This window comes from Oxyura jamaicensis, chromosome 17 (assembly GCF_011077185.1).
Source record: "Oxyura jamaicensis isolate SHBP4307 breed ruddy duck chromosome 17, BPBGC_Ojam_1.0, whole genome shotgun sequence".
Classification (NCBI taxonomy): Eukaryota; Metazoa; Chordata; class Aves; order Anseriformes; family Anatidae; genus Oxyura; species Oxyura jamaicensis.
The window spans coordinates 10,677,103-10,688,575 of record NC_048909.1 but is presented as its reverse complement, the minus strand read 5'-3'; the positions used below and the strand labels follow the sequence as shown (position 1 = coordinate 10,688,575).

General features: G+C 57.9%; 3 protein-coding genes across 4 annotated transcripts; 2 read left to right on the top strand and 1 right to left on the bottom strand.

Annotated features, from left to right (window-relative positions):
- Positions 1-478: 478 nt before the first annotated feature.
- On the top strand, positions 479-4,779 carry HSPA5 (heat shock protein family A (Hsp70) member 5). The gene is made up of 9 exons (XM_035341466.1): positions 479-623; positions 792-931; positions 1,133-1,364; positions 1,625-1,762; positions 2,009-2,121; positions 2,205-2,595; positions 2,907-3,144; positions 3,349-3,516; positions 3,890-4,779. The coding sequence occupies exons 2-9, from the start codon at positions 816-818 to the stop codon at positions 4,450-4,452; spliced, it is 1,959 nt and encodes a 652-aa protein (XP_035197357.1). The 5' UTR covers positions 479-623; positions 792-815; the 3' UTR covers positions 4,453-4,779.
- Positions 4,780-5,682: 903 nt separating this feature from the next.
- On the bottom strand, positions 5,683-8,098 carry RABEPK (Rab9 effector protein with kelch motifs). 2 transcript variants are annotated; one of them, XM_035341470.1, is made up of 7 exons: positions 7,940-8,098; positions 7,715-7,860; positions 7,473-7,625; positions 7,161-7,322; positions 6,658-6,807; positions 6,305-6,454; positions 5,683-6,047 (listed from the first exon to the last, which is right to left on the bottom strand). In XM_035341470.1, the coding sequence occupies exons 1-7, from the start codon at positions 7,993-7,995 to the stop codon at positions 5,767-5,769; spliced, it is 1,098 nt and encodes a 365-aa protein (XP_035197361.1). In that variant the 5' UTR covers positions 7,996-8,098; the 3' UTR covers positions 5,683-5,766. The 2 variants fall into 2 exon arrangements, with proteins under 2 accessions (XP_035197361.1, XP_035197363.1); XM_035341472.1 differs by having other exon boundaries at positions 6,305-6,451.
- On the top strand, positions 8,064-11,142 carry PPP6C (protein phosphatase 6 catalytic subunit). Its single transcript, XM_035341473.1, has 7 exons — positions 8,064-8,216; positions 8,327-8,422; positions 8,506-8,571; positions 8,879-9,020; positions 9,993-10,072; positions 10,208-10,417; positions 10,830-11,142. The coding sequence occupies exons 1-7, from the start codon at positions 8,142-8,144 to the stop codon at positions 11,076-11,078; spliced, it is 918 nt and encodes a 305-aa protein (XP_035197364.1). The 5' UTR covers positions 8,064-8,141; the 3' UTR covers positions 11,079-11,142.
- Positions 11,143-11,473: the final 331 nt, after the last annotated feature.

Here is an 11,473-nt window from a genome sequence, read left to right as displayed (position 1 = left end):
CCCCCCCCCCCCGCTCACGGGGCGGCTCCGAGGCGAGCCCTGCCCGCAGGCCGCTGCCGGCCCCGCTCCCCGCGGCTCTGTGCACCGCCCCCGGCCGCTCCCTCACGGCTCGGCCCTGGCACGGCCCAAAGGGAACCAACAACCTCACGGCCCCGTGACGCCGCCCGAGCCCCCTGCCTGGCCCGCCGTGCCTCCCCCCCCATCCCGGTCCCGGTCCCGTCCCTGAGGCGCGAGGCCCGGCGGGCGGGGCGGGGCCGCGCGGTCACCATGGAAACTTCCAGAACGTCCCCCCCGGCCCTGCGTCGGCCGCGCCGTGACGGCGTCCCGCGGCCAATGGGCGCCCTCCGCTTGGCTCACGCTTCTCCGCTGATAGGCCCGCGGCGCCGGGGCGCGAACCAATCGCGTGGCGGGAGGGGCGCGCGCCCGGTGTGTCAGAGCGGCCGCGCGATCGTCGCCAATCGAGGAAGGCCAGCTTAGTGGCAGCCGACCAATGGGCGCGCTCCAGCGAGGGTTCTGTAGCCAATGGCGACCCTCCACGCAGGAGTAACGGAAGGTATATAAGGGCGGGCGGCGCGGCCTGGGCGTTCAGCGGCAGTTGGCGGCGCGGTGCGGTCGTTGTCACGGTACGGACGGGAAGGGGGGGGGTCGGGGCCTGCGTCGGGCCGGGCCTAGGCCTAGGCCTGGCCGGGGGGGTGGGTGCGGGGGGGTCGTGCTGGGGGGTCGTGCTGGGGTCGGGGCCGCCGCGCCCCGCACGTGGCGCCTCCATTTTGTGACCCTTGGTTCCCCGGCAGGGCGGCGAGGGGCGAGCGGCCGGCATGAGGCACCTCCTGTGGGCGCTGCTGGTGCTGGGCGCCGCGCGGGCGGACGACGAGGAGAAGAAAGAGGACGTGGGCACGGTGGTGGGCATCGACCTCGGCACCACCTATTCCTGGTTCGTGGGGGGCCGGGGGCTCTGGGCTGGGCCTGGCTGCGGGCCGTGGGCCAGGCTGGGGGCCTGGGAGAGCGGCGGGGGGGGGGGGGGGGGGGGCCCCCCCGCGGAGTACGGTGAGGGGGGAGGGAGGCGCGGCACTTGAGGGGGGGAAGTGGGGGGGGCAGGCCCCCGTGCCGCCTGACGGCTCCGCTTCTCCCGCAGCGTGGGCGTTTTCAAGAACGGCCGGGTGGAAATCATCGCCAACGACCAGGGGAACCGCATCACTCCGTCCTACGTGGCATTCACGCCCGAGGGGGAGCGTTTGATCGGGGATGCTGCCAAGAACCAACTGACATCCAACCCCGAGAACACCGTGTTCGATGCCAAGCGGCTCATAGGCCGCACCTGGAACGACCCCTCAGTGCAGCAGGACATCAAGTACTTGCCATTCAAGGTGCGCCTGGTCACAGGGTGCTGGATGGGTGGTGGGGGTCAGAAGAACAGGCTGCAGATGCTGCCTGCTTTCTCTCCTGCTTGAGAAAAGCAAGGCTAATAAATTAGCATTTTTATGAGCAACCCTGTGGCTTTTATAGCCCTCCTTTCAGATCAACTCTCTTAAAGGATTTACTGAATCATCAGAGAGAGAGAAGCAATCTGACAATTAAGAATAACTTCAAGAATTGCAGGAATGTGACTCTCTCTCTCTCCCCTCAGGTTGTTGAAAAGAAAGCCAAGCCCCATATTCAAGTTGATGTTGGTGGTGGACAGACAAAAACATTTGCTCCTGAAGAAATTTCTGCTATGGTCCTGACAAAGATGAAGGAAACTGCAGAGGCTTACCTGGGGAAGAAGGTGAGTTGAGTGCTATTACCAGGAACTTAAAGCAGCAGCTGCCTTACAAACCTAAAGATAACTGGGCAGAATCTCGGGGCTAAGCTTGCTGTCATAAACTTGGTTCAGTGCTTAGGCGGCTCAGCTGATTGTGGGGTTTTACATAAGGAACAATGGGCTACGTGTTCCAGGCATTACTTCGCTCATTTCTAAGGTGTGTAGGTTTTCCTCTATTTTTCTGATAACCTTCTCCTGCTACTTCTGCAGGTTACTCATGCTGTTGTTACTGTGCCAGCCTACTTCAATGACGCTCAGCGTCAGGCCACAAAAGATGCCGGTACTATTGCTGGGCTGAACGTGATGCGGATCATCAACGAGCCGTAAGTAGCCTAAACCACTGCCTGCTGGGTGTCTGGGGGTGGGGTCCTGTGATCAGTCTCCTGAATTTTTACTCCCTAAACAGAACGGCTGCTGCTATTGCTTATGGATTGGACAAGAGGGAGGGTGAGAAGAACATCCTCGTGTTTGACTTGGGTGGTGGGACTTTTGATGTCTCCCTCCTCACAATTGACAATGGAGTCTTTGAAGTTGTGGCTACTAATGGAGACACTCACCTGGGTGGAGAAGACTTTGACCAACGTGTTATGGAACACTTCATCAAACTCTACAAAAAGAAAACTGGGAAAGATGTCAGGAAGGATAATAGAGCTGTGCAGAAACTAAGACGGGAAGTGGAGAAAGCAAAACGAGCCTTGTCATCTCAGCATCAAGCTAGAATTGAAATAGAATCCTTTTTTGAGGGAGAAGATTTCTCTGAGACACTTACTCGAGCCAAATTTGAAGAACTGAACATGGTAAGCTTAGAAAATAAGTTAAATTCCCTCAGCCCCTCCCAAAAGTGCTGCTGGTGAATGCAAGGGATTTCACATTGTGCCTTCATTACACCTCAGCAGCATATAAATAATCGACAATTTAAATAATGTGCTACAAAAAAGCAGAAAGGCTTTGCTTCCTGGGGCTGCATGTGTTACAGACAGCTAAGGTCTCATTGAGGCTGAACACAAGCCTTGATGATCTGACTTGGTAGTTCTTAGTACCCTAAGCCTGCATAACATGGGGACTAGGTACGTGGAAATACAGTCTCACTGTCCTCTTGTCTTTCCAGGACCTGTTCCGTTCTACGATGAAGCCTGTTCAGAAAGTTCTGGAAGACTCTGACCTGAAGAAGTCTGATATTGATGAGATCGTTCTTGTTGGTGGCTCTACTCGCATCCCCAAAATACAACAACTTGTTAAAGAGTTCTTTAATGGGAAAGAGCCTTCTCGTGGCATTAATCCAGACGAGGCTGTAGCCTACGGTGCAGCTGTTCAGGCTGGTGTTCTCTCTGGAGACCAAGATACAGGTAATAACATCTTTGGGTAATTACATCTTTACTGTCACTCCAGAGTGACTGAATAGTGGGTACTGTTACTGCCAAATAGTGGTAGATTTGAATTGCCTGAGTCCTTAATTAGTTCTGTATCTGCCTCAGACTGCTGGTCACAGTGGTGCACTCTGCCAGAGAGGAGCTGAAGTCACTCACGTTCTGCCCCTTGATCTGTTACAGGTGACCTGGTACTGCTTGACGTGTGTCCTCTGACACTTGGTATTGAGACTGTCGGAGGTGTGATGACTAAACTGATCCCAAGAAATACTGTTGTTCCCACAAAGAAGTCTCAGATTTTCTCAACAGCTTCTGACAACCAGCCAACTGTGACAATCAAGGTCTATGAAGGTAAGTGCTGCCCGTGTCCCCTGCAGCAGCTGGAATCTTGCCACCAGTCAGACAGCTGCAGATACTCTCAGCTGCTTACACCTATAGCTGTTAACAGACTGAGGCAGCTCTGAGCAGCATCAACAGCTGTTCTACAGACCAGTTCCCAAAAGATCAGTTTTCAAACATGGTTATTCCATGATTGCATTCTGAAGAGCTTCTCTTCAGAGTAAGAGGTGATAGTGTAGGCATCAAGATGAATGTTGAGGTGGAATTTAAAACCTCAGCTTAGAAAAGCACGTAGCTTAAAGTTAATGGTTTTGTAAAAAGTGCAAACCACAGGTGGCGAAGAAAAACTGTCTAATTGTGAACTAATTGTGTAACTGTTTTCTAGGTGAGCGTCCCCTCACCAAGGACAATCATCTTCTGGGAACTTTTGATCTGACGGGAATCCCTCCTGCTCCTCGTGGTGTCCCACAGATTGAAGTTACCTTTGAAATAGATGTAAATGGAATCCTCCGTGTCACAGCTGAAGACAAGGGCACTGGGAACAAAAACAAGATCACCATTACAAATGACCAGAATCGGCTAACACCAGAAGAGATTGAGAGGATGGTTAATGATGCTGAGAAGTTTGCAGAGGAAGACAAAAAGCTAAAAGAACGCATCGATGCCCGGAACGAGCTGGAAAGCTACGCCTATTCTCTGAAGAACCAGATTGGGGACAAAGAGAAGCTGGGTGGCAAGCTGTCATCTGAAGACAAAGAAACAATAGAGAAAGCAGTAGAGGAAAAGATCGAGTGGCTCGAAAGCCACCAAGATGCGGATATTGAAGACTTCAAATCAAAGAAGAAGGAGCTAGAGGAAGTTGTTCAGCCCATTGTTAGCAAGCTCTACGGAAGTGCAGGCCCCCCTCCCTCGGGTGAAGAAGAAGCAGCAGAGAAGGATGAGTTGTAGATGCTGGCATCCCTGAATGTGGCGTGTGTATATATTGGACTCAGGAACACTTGTTTAAAATATTGAACTCTTAATTTGGAATGTAACTTTGAATCTTCACTCGTGAGTGGAGCTGGAAATGCTAGCCCGACGTGGCTGTTTACTGCTTTTCGTTAGCAGGTGCTTGATGTCTGGGGAGGGAAGGGCAGTGGGGGGGGTGTGTAAATGAGAACAGGGGCGTAGAAGTACTGGCCATGGAAGCGTTCTATTTAACAACTCGGTCATGAGAACTTGGTGTAGAGCTTTTCTACCTGAAGTGACCACAATAAATTTGTTATTTACACTGGATCTCTGGTAGCTTGTACTTCCTGCCAGCTAGCAGCAGCAGCTGCTCCTTCTGATGAAGATGTGGAGGGGACCTAAAGCCTAGGGGTGGGTAACCACTGACCCCACTACTACTTCCTCAGCATAAGATGCCCCTGGGAGGGGGTAAGTTGTAGCAGCTCTGCTGTCTGGAACCTGAGCTTTGGCTGCAGAACTTGGGTTTAATACAAAGAAAGCTGCAAAGGAAAGGTCCTGGCTTGAGAGCTGTAACCATGCTGCTGGTGTTTGGTGCTGAAAGCTGGGTTCAGGCCTCTCCTTTTCTGCACGAGGAGCCTGCTGCAGGTGCGGGGAAGTGTACAGCCAAGAGCTCCTGCCCTTGGTTACACGAGGCTACTCACCCTCCCCATCTCCTGCTTGCAGAGTGTGGCTGTGAAAGCATGTCAGGGAGTCTAAGCTCAAAGCTCACGAGGACAAAGCCAGCTGCAGCAGACTGAAAGCAGCTCCTTGAAGCTCAGTTTTCCTAGGTGATGATGAAGCTTCTTATGCTGGAGGAACCAAGTCCAGCTCTTGTAGCTCCTCTGTGCCTGTGGTGTTTTCCCTGGTGTGGGGGACAGGTGCCCCTACACTTCTCACTCATTTTCAAAGTAGTGGCAGCTAAACCCCTTCAATTAACCCTCTTTAATTATCCTTCAGAAAGCTGTAGGTAACAATAGCACCGCAGGTTACTGTGGCCAGCCAGGAATCAGAGCTACCTTGGGGAGAGAGCTGCCCAGGAGCGACACACAGGCCGCTGCCTCTCCTTCACCCAGCACTGTGTTCCAGCAGCTGGCTGCTGAGGCTCTTCTGCAGCCTTGCAAAGGGACTCGAGGCGTGACTGTGTGCCCAGAAAGCAGGAGTACCTGGGGCTGGGAGCACAGGGCCACCCGCCTGACAGCAACACCTTGTTTATTGGAAAGCAGGAACGTGATCTGACGCCACTACACAGCCTTCCCAAAAAGGACTGCCCGTGGACTACTCGATGGGGGTTACAAGGCAGTCCCTGAATATCTCCCCCTGCGTGTCCATTCCCCCAAACACGAACAGCAGGTGCAGCGCTGGGTCCTCACCGCACCGCTCCTCCTCCTGGCTCCACCGGAGGAGGTCAGCCTTGCCCCCAGCTGGCTCTTCCTCAGCTTCCTCTTCCGCAGTGCCACCGCTCCCCCCGGCCCGCCAGGGGATGACGCACATGGCGTGGTCCAGCCTCCCGGCGGGCAGAGGGGAGTCAAAGTGCAGGAGCGTCCACCGCTGCTCCCCTGCAGTGCGGAGAGATGCGTTCACATCTATAAACGGCGCTTCACAGAAGCGTGCTGGAGCAGTGCCGTCACCATGGACTAGTTTGCAACATCACACAGCCTTAAAAAAGGCAGCAGAGAAGCTGCTGCAGCGCTTGGTCTCGTACTGGTATAATCCAGTGCAATGACACCGGCTGCCACGATGCAGCCCGGGAACGGAAGGTGTAACGTTTTCAGACAGACAGGATTTACTGATACGGCCTGAGAGGTCTCCCTACCCATGTGGTACTTGTGCGTGGTATCGAGAGTACCGGCCGGGCCTATCCCCCCGAAGATGTACACGTGGTCCCGAAACACAGCTGAGGCGTGCGACGCCCGTCCTCCCGGGACGTCACCGCTGGCTGGTATCTTCACCCACGTCAGGTCTTCTGTGGGAAATAATTATAAAAAAATACACAAAAATAGTAATGCTTAGCATGACTGAAATATTTCATGGCAACTACCCCAAATTGGAGGTTTCCTTTATTTTAAAAGACCACACTTAAGAGCTGATCTTTTAGTGAAAAGGTCTCCCTGAAAGCAAAGTGCACCACCGCAGCTATCGCTCCAAGGAACCTGTATCCACACTTACTTGTATCAATGCAGAACAAATCATCGTAGAAAACGTCTCCAGCTAAACCTCCGTGTATGAAAAGCTTGGTCCCGACTGCAACCACGACGTGCCCGTGCCGGGGGGCCGGGGGATCACCGCGGGTATGGGGCTGGGACCAGGTACAGGTGGCTGCAATGGAGCATGGCCGTGTGAGGGAACGGCTCTGGGGCTCCCCAAGCCAGCGGTCCCCCAGCCTCGCTGATGCCTCCCTTTGCTGCACGCGGGGCCCGGGGAATGAACAGAGTAATGATGGCACTGGGCGAGCACACCCGTGGCATTGCCACCCCATTGCCGTCTTGGTCCAAACTCCCAGTTCCAGTATGAAGACGAGTGCAGGTCAGCAGCAAACAATCCCTGTCCACCCATTTAAGCTGGCAGCTGAGGCAGGGGCCCAGTATTTGTGTACCCTTCATGAACTCAGAACGCAGACCTGCAGCCTGGTGGCTGCTCACTTCCACCCTTTGACAACAACCCAGAGGTACCTGTGTCAAACACGTGAAGCTGCTGGTCTTGGACCGGTTCTGCTCCCTTGTCTCCCCCTCCGAAGACGTACAGACGGTCCCCGATAGCTGCTGAGGATGTGTGGAACGTCCTGGGCAGTGGCGGGGTGCCCGCCACCGCAGGGCTCTCCCAGGTTCCTGTTTCTAACCGAGACATTTCATCAAGAAGGCAAACGCGGCAGTGGGGTGGGAACGTAGAACACCTGTGGGCCTGAGCCAGGGGGCTGCCGGGGGGGCTGCCCGCTGCCACCAGCCCACAGCCCCGGGGTTCCACCCGCGGTGCCGGGCACTCACCGGGGTCCAGCGCCTGGACGCAGCTCCTGTTCCCGGCCTGGTGGGCGCCGCCGAAGACCCAGAGGCGCGGGGGGCGGCGGGCGGGGAGGAAGGTGGCGTGCTCATAGCGCGGCCGCAGCCCGCTCCAGCCGGCCTGGGCCCAGCGCAGGGACCCTGCGGGAACCGCCGGCGGCGTCAGCGCCATGAGGGCCCCGTGAGGGCGCCGTGAGAGCCCCGCACCCCGCCCGCCCCGCGGCGCTCACCCAGCTCCACGACGTACGCGTCCGCGAAGGCGCCGGCGGGGTCGGCGCCGCCCAGCAGCAGGACGCGGCCGGGCCCGCCCGGCACCAGGAGGCAGCCGTGGCCCACGCGCCCGCTGGGTCCCGCTCCGCGCGGCCGCAGCCGGTACCTGCGGGGAGGCGGCGCTCAGCGGCGGGTGGGGGGAGGCACCGAGGGGTAACGGGGGGGGTACCGGGGGCAGCGCTCACCACTTGGCCGCCTGCGGGCGCCGGCCCGGCTCCAGCGGCGGCAGCGGCGGCCCCATGGCGGGGCCGGGCCGGGCCCTGCCTCACCGCCCTGCCGGGGGCCGCCGCCGGAAGCGCGCCCTCCTCCGCTTCCGGTTCCGCCGCCGCTCGCGCCGCTCCCCGGAAGTGCCGCGCTCCGCTTCCGGCCCCGAGCCGCCGTGCCAAGATGGCGCCGCTGGACCTGGACAAGTACGTGGAGATCGCGCGGCTCTGCAAGTACCTGCCCGAGAACGACCTCAAGGTGCGGCGGGGCGGCGGGGGGCGGGCACCGGGACCGGGGGCACCGGGGGCGGGGGGCACCGGGGGCGGCGGCGGCGCTGACCCTGTCCCTGTCCCGCTGCGGCCCCTCAGCGGCTGTGCGACTACGTGTGCGACCTGCTGCTGGAGGAGTCCAACGTGCAGCCCGTCTGCACGCCCGTCACCGTCTGCGGCGACATCCACGGGCAGGTAACGGCTGCGCCTCGGCGCACGGCGTCGGCCTCAGCGCCCGGTGCCGCCCGCCCGCGCTGAGCCCCGCGCCCTCCCCGCAGTTCTACGACCTGTGCGAGCTGTTCCGGACCGGCGGGCAGGTCCCGGACACCAACTACATCTTCATGGTACGCGCGGCGCGCCCCTCCCCCCGCCCCCCCCACCCCCGGCCCCTCCCCTGCCGCTGCCGGGCCCAGCGGCAGCGCCCGGAGCTGCCCGCGGTGCCCTCGGCCCCCGCGAGCATCCCGCAGGTCCCAGCAGCCCGGGGCTGCGGTGCCACAGGAGGCACGTCGGCCCCAACGCGAAGCCAGTGGCCGCAGCCCGTTCCCCCCGGGCGCGTCCCTCCGGCGCTGGGTGCCTCGGGCACCGGGGAGTTCCCGCGCTGCCTTCCTCGCGCTGTGTTTGTCCATTCACCGATGTTTTTTTGACTTGCAGGGTGACTTTGTAGATAGAGGTTATTATAGTCTTGAGACTTTCACTTACCTCCTTGCACTAAAAGCTAAGTGGCCTGATCGTATCACACTGTTACGGGGCAATCATGAGAGCAGGCAGATAACGCAAGTGTATGGATTTTACGGTAAGTCCTTATCCCAATGCCTTCTGACTGCGGGTTCACGTGCAGCGAGCGAGTGCCGCACCTCTCCCTTCTGACGTCCGCTTTGAACGCGGCGCTGCGTGGGGCTTATCCAGAGCTGGGGGGAAACGGACTCAATCAACCTTAAATGTTAACAGTGTCGTCGCGGTTGTTGTGCTTGTGAAGTAAAGGTGTTCTAGTGCAGACCTCGCCCATCCTTCCCTCCAGTGTCTGTGTTTTCTGTTTGTGCTTCTGCTTGACGATGTGCTCTGGTGTCTTTGAGTGAAAGGTTCTACGCAAACCCTGCCGTTATTGTAATTCTCCTTAGGTGTAACCAGAACTGTCCGTGGGTACGGTTAGCTGCGGAGGCCGTTTATGGTCAGCAGTTCCCACCTGGGAAAGCCCCTGACAAGAACTGGGCAGCAGAACGACTGCTCTAAAATCTGGGAAACTTAAGTTGCTTGGAAAGTTATATTTTTCCATGGGGTGAGGCTATGATAAAATCTGAGGAAATCCTGGGAAGTATCTTAACGCCTGCAGCAAAGAGCACAGTCTGTGACGTGCGTCCTTCCGGGTCACCGAGAGCACGTGTCAATGTTCACGCGCCAGCTAAGCTCAAAAGGAACGTTTGTCTGTCAGCTTCAGCATCACACCCGTACAGCTTTACCCAAAGCCCTCGTGCCGAGGGGTCTGTGGGAAGCAGGGAAAGCATCGGCGGTTGTGTGGGACCCTGATTTGTGTGTGCTGCAGACACCGGGTCCGCTCCCTGCTGGTGGACCCCAGCAGCAGCGAGGGGCGGCTTCCACCCGCTGCTCGCTGCTGCTCCCGACCGTGGTTTTGTTTGCATGTTGGCCCGTTGGTTGTGTTGGTTTGTTATTATACGTCTGACTTTTCAAGTTCTGTTGTGTTGCCTCTGATCTTACTGCCTGAACTTCTTCTGATCCGTTGAGAAGGAAAAACTTCTCTATTTAACAGATGAGTGCCAAACCAAATACGGAAATGCTAACGCTTGGAGGTACTGCACCAAAGTCTTTGACATGCTGACCATAGCAGCTGTAAGTGTAAACGCCCCAGTAAAGCCACCAGTAGATTCCCTAGATACGACCTCCAGAACTGGTGGCCGTTAGGGGTCACACCAGCAGGTGCCAGGTTTGGCCAAAATACCCAATGTTTTGCGTGGCTTTCCCCAGCTGATAGACGAGCAGATCCTCTGTGTGCACGGCGGTCTGTCTCCAGACATCAAGACGCTCGATCAGATCCGAACCATTGAACGCAATCAAGAAATTCCTCACAAAGGCGCCTTCTGCGACCTGGTGTGGTCGGACCCAGAGGACGTGGACACGTGGGCCATCAGCCCGCGGGGAGCAGGCTGGCTGTTCGGAGCCAAGGTGACGAACGAGGTGAGGGTGCTGCCGCGTGGCACACGCGGTAACCGCGGGTACGAGATGCGGCGTTCGGTGACAACGTCGGCGTTTACCCGGGTGGTGAGCAGACTGGGGCGCTGCGAGAGGAACTGTCCTCGTGGGGGAGCTGCAAGGAAGCTGTGGAGGAGGAGGAGGAGGTTTGCTCGTGCCTTGCTGCTGTCCCTTCAAGCCCACGTGAAAAGAACAAGCCGTTTGATCCTAAAGGCATGGATAAAACTTCCAAATGGGAGAACGCTGACCTCGCTTTTAAAAAGTGTAGTGCAGTGAGACTAGGTGCTACTGCTGGCCAGTGCGTGGGGTACTTGGCTGAGGAGCTGGGAGAAGACTAAAATACCATTTCCTTAACAATTCTTCACTTAATTTCTGTTACGTTCCTTTCCCTCTGCAGTTTGTTCACATCAACAACTTAAAGCTCATCTGCAGAGCGCACCAGCTGGTTCACGAAGGCTACAAGTTCATGTTCGACGAGAAGCTGGTAACGGTGTGGTCCGCTCCCAACTACTGCTACCGCTGCGGGAACATCGCCTCCATCATGGTCTTTAAGGACGTAAACACGAGAGAACCAAAGCTGTTCCGCGCCGTGCCAGACTCGGAGCGCGTCATCCCGCCACGGACGACCACGCCGTACTTCCTCTGAGCCCCCCGCCCCCTGTACTTACTGCCCGCTGCAATACACTTTTTATTGAGCACTTTGCTGCCGAGGTGCCGCCTCCTGCCTTTGTTATTGACACCTTGCCGAGCTGTGCTGTGCATCGCGCAGCCTGGAGCGCGTTCCCCCCCTCCCCCCCGGTTCATTTCAGCCCTTGCCCGAGGCCCGGCCCCGGCCCCTGCCCGGGAGAAGCCCTCTGGGGTCACAGCGGGGCCCGCTCGGTGCCGGGCCCGGCCCCGCCGTGCGGGTGAGCTCCGCGGGCTTTCAGCAACAGAGGCCCTGCCGGGGGCGGCCCCCCCCCCTCCCGGTGCCGCGGTCAGCCCGTGACGGCGGCGCTGCTCGGGGCGGCTCCCGCCGGCGGGGAGGGGCCGGGGGGGGCGGGG

Excerpts from the sequence above, each read along its gene's own strand:
- HSPA5 (XM_035341466.1), top strand. The coding sequence starts at position 816 with ATGAGGCACCTCCTGTGGGCGCTGCTGGTGCTGGGCGCCGCGCGGGCG. Across the intron at positions 1,763-2,008 it reads AGGCTTACCTGGGGAAGAAG|GTTACTCATGCTGTTGTTAC; the intron begins GTGAGTTGAGTG and ends CTACTTCTGCAG. Across the intron at positions 2,122-2,204 it reads ATGCGGATCATCAACGAGCC|AACGGCTGCTGCTATTGCTT; the intron begins GTAAGTAGCCTA and ends CTCCCTAAACAG.
- RABEPK (XM_035341470.1), bottom strand. The coding sequence starts at position 7,995 with ATGGGGCCGCCGCTGCCGCCGCTGGAGCCGGGCCGGCGCCCGCAGGCG. Across the intron at positions 6,808-7,160 it reads GCTTCACGTGTTTGACACAG|CCACCTGTACCTGGTCCCAG; the intron begins GTACCTCTGGGT and ends GCTCCATTGCAG. Across the intron at positions 6,455-6,657 it reads TTTGTTCTGCATTGATACAA|AAGACCTGACGTGGGTGAAG; the intron begins GTAAGTGTGGAT and ends TATTTCCCACAG.
- PPP6C (XM_035341473.1), top strand. The coding sequence starts at position 8,142 with ATGGCGCCGCTGGACCTGGACAAGTACGTGGAGATCGCGCGGCTCTGC. Across the intron at positions 8,423-8,505 it reads GCGGCGACATCCACGGGCAG|TTCTACGACCTGTGCGAGCT; the intron begins GTAACGGCTGCG and ends CCCTCCCCGCAG. Across the intron at positions 9,021-9,992 it reads GCAAGTGTATGGATTTTACG|ATGAGTGCCAAACCAAATAC; the intron begins GTAAGTCCTTAT and ends TCTATTTAACAG.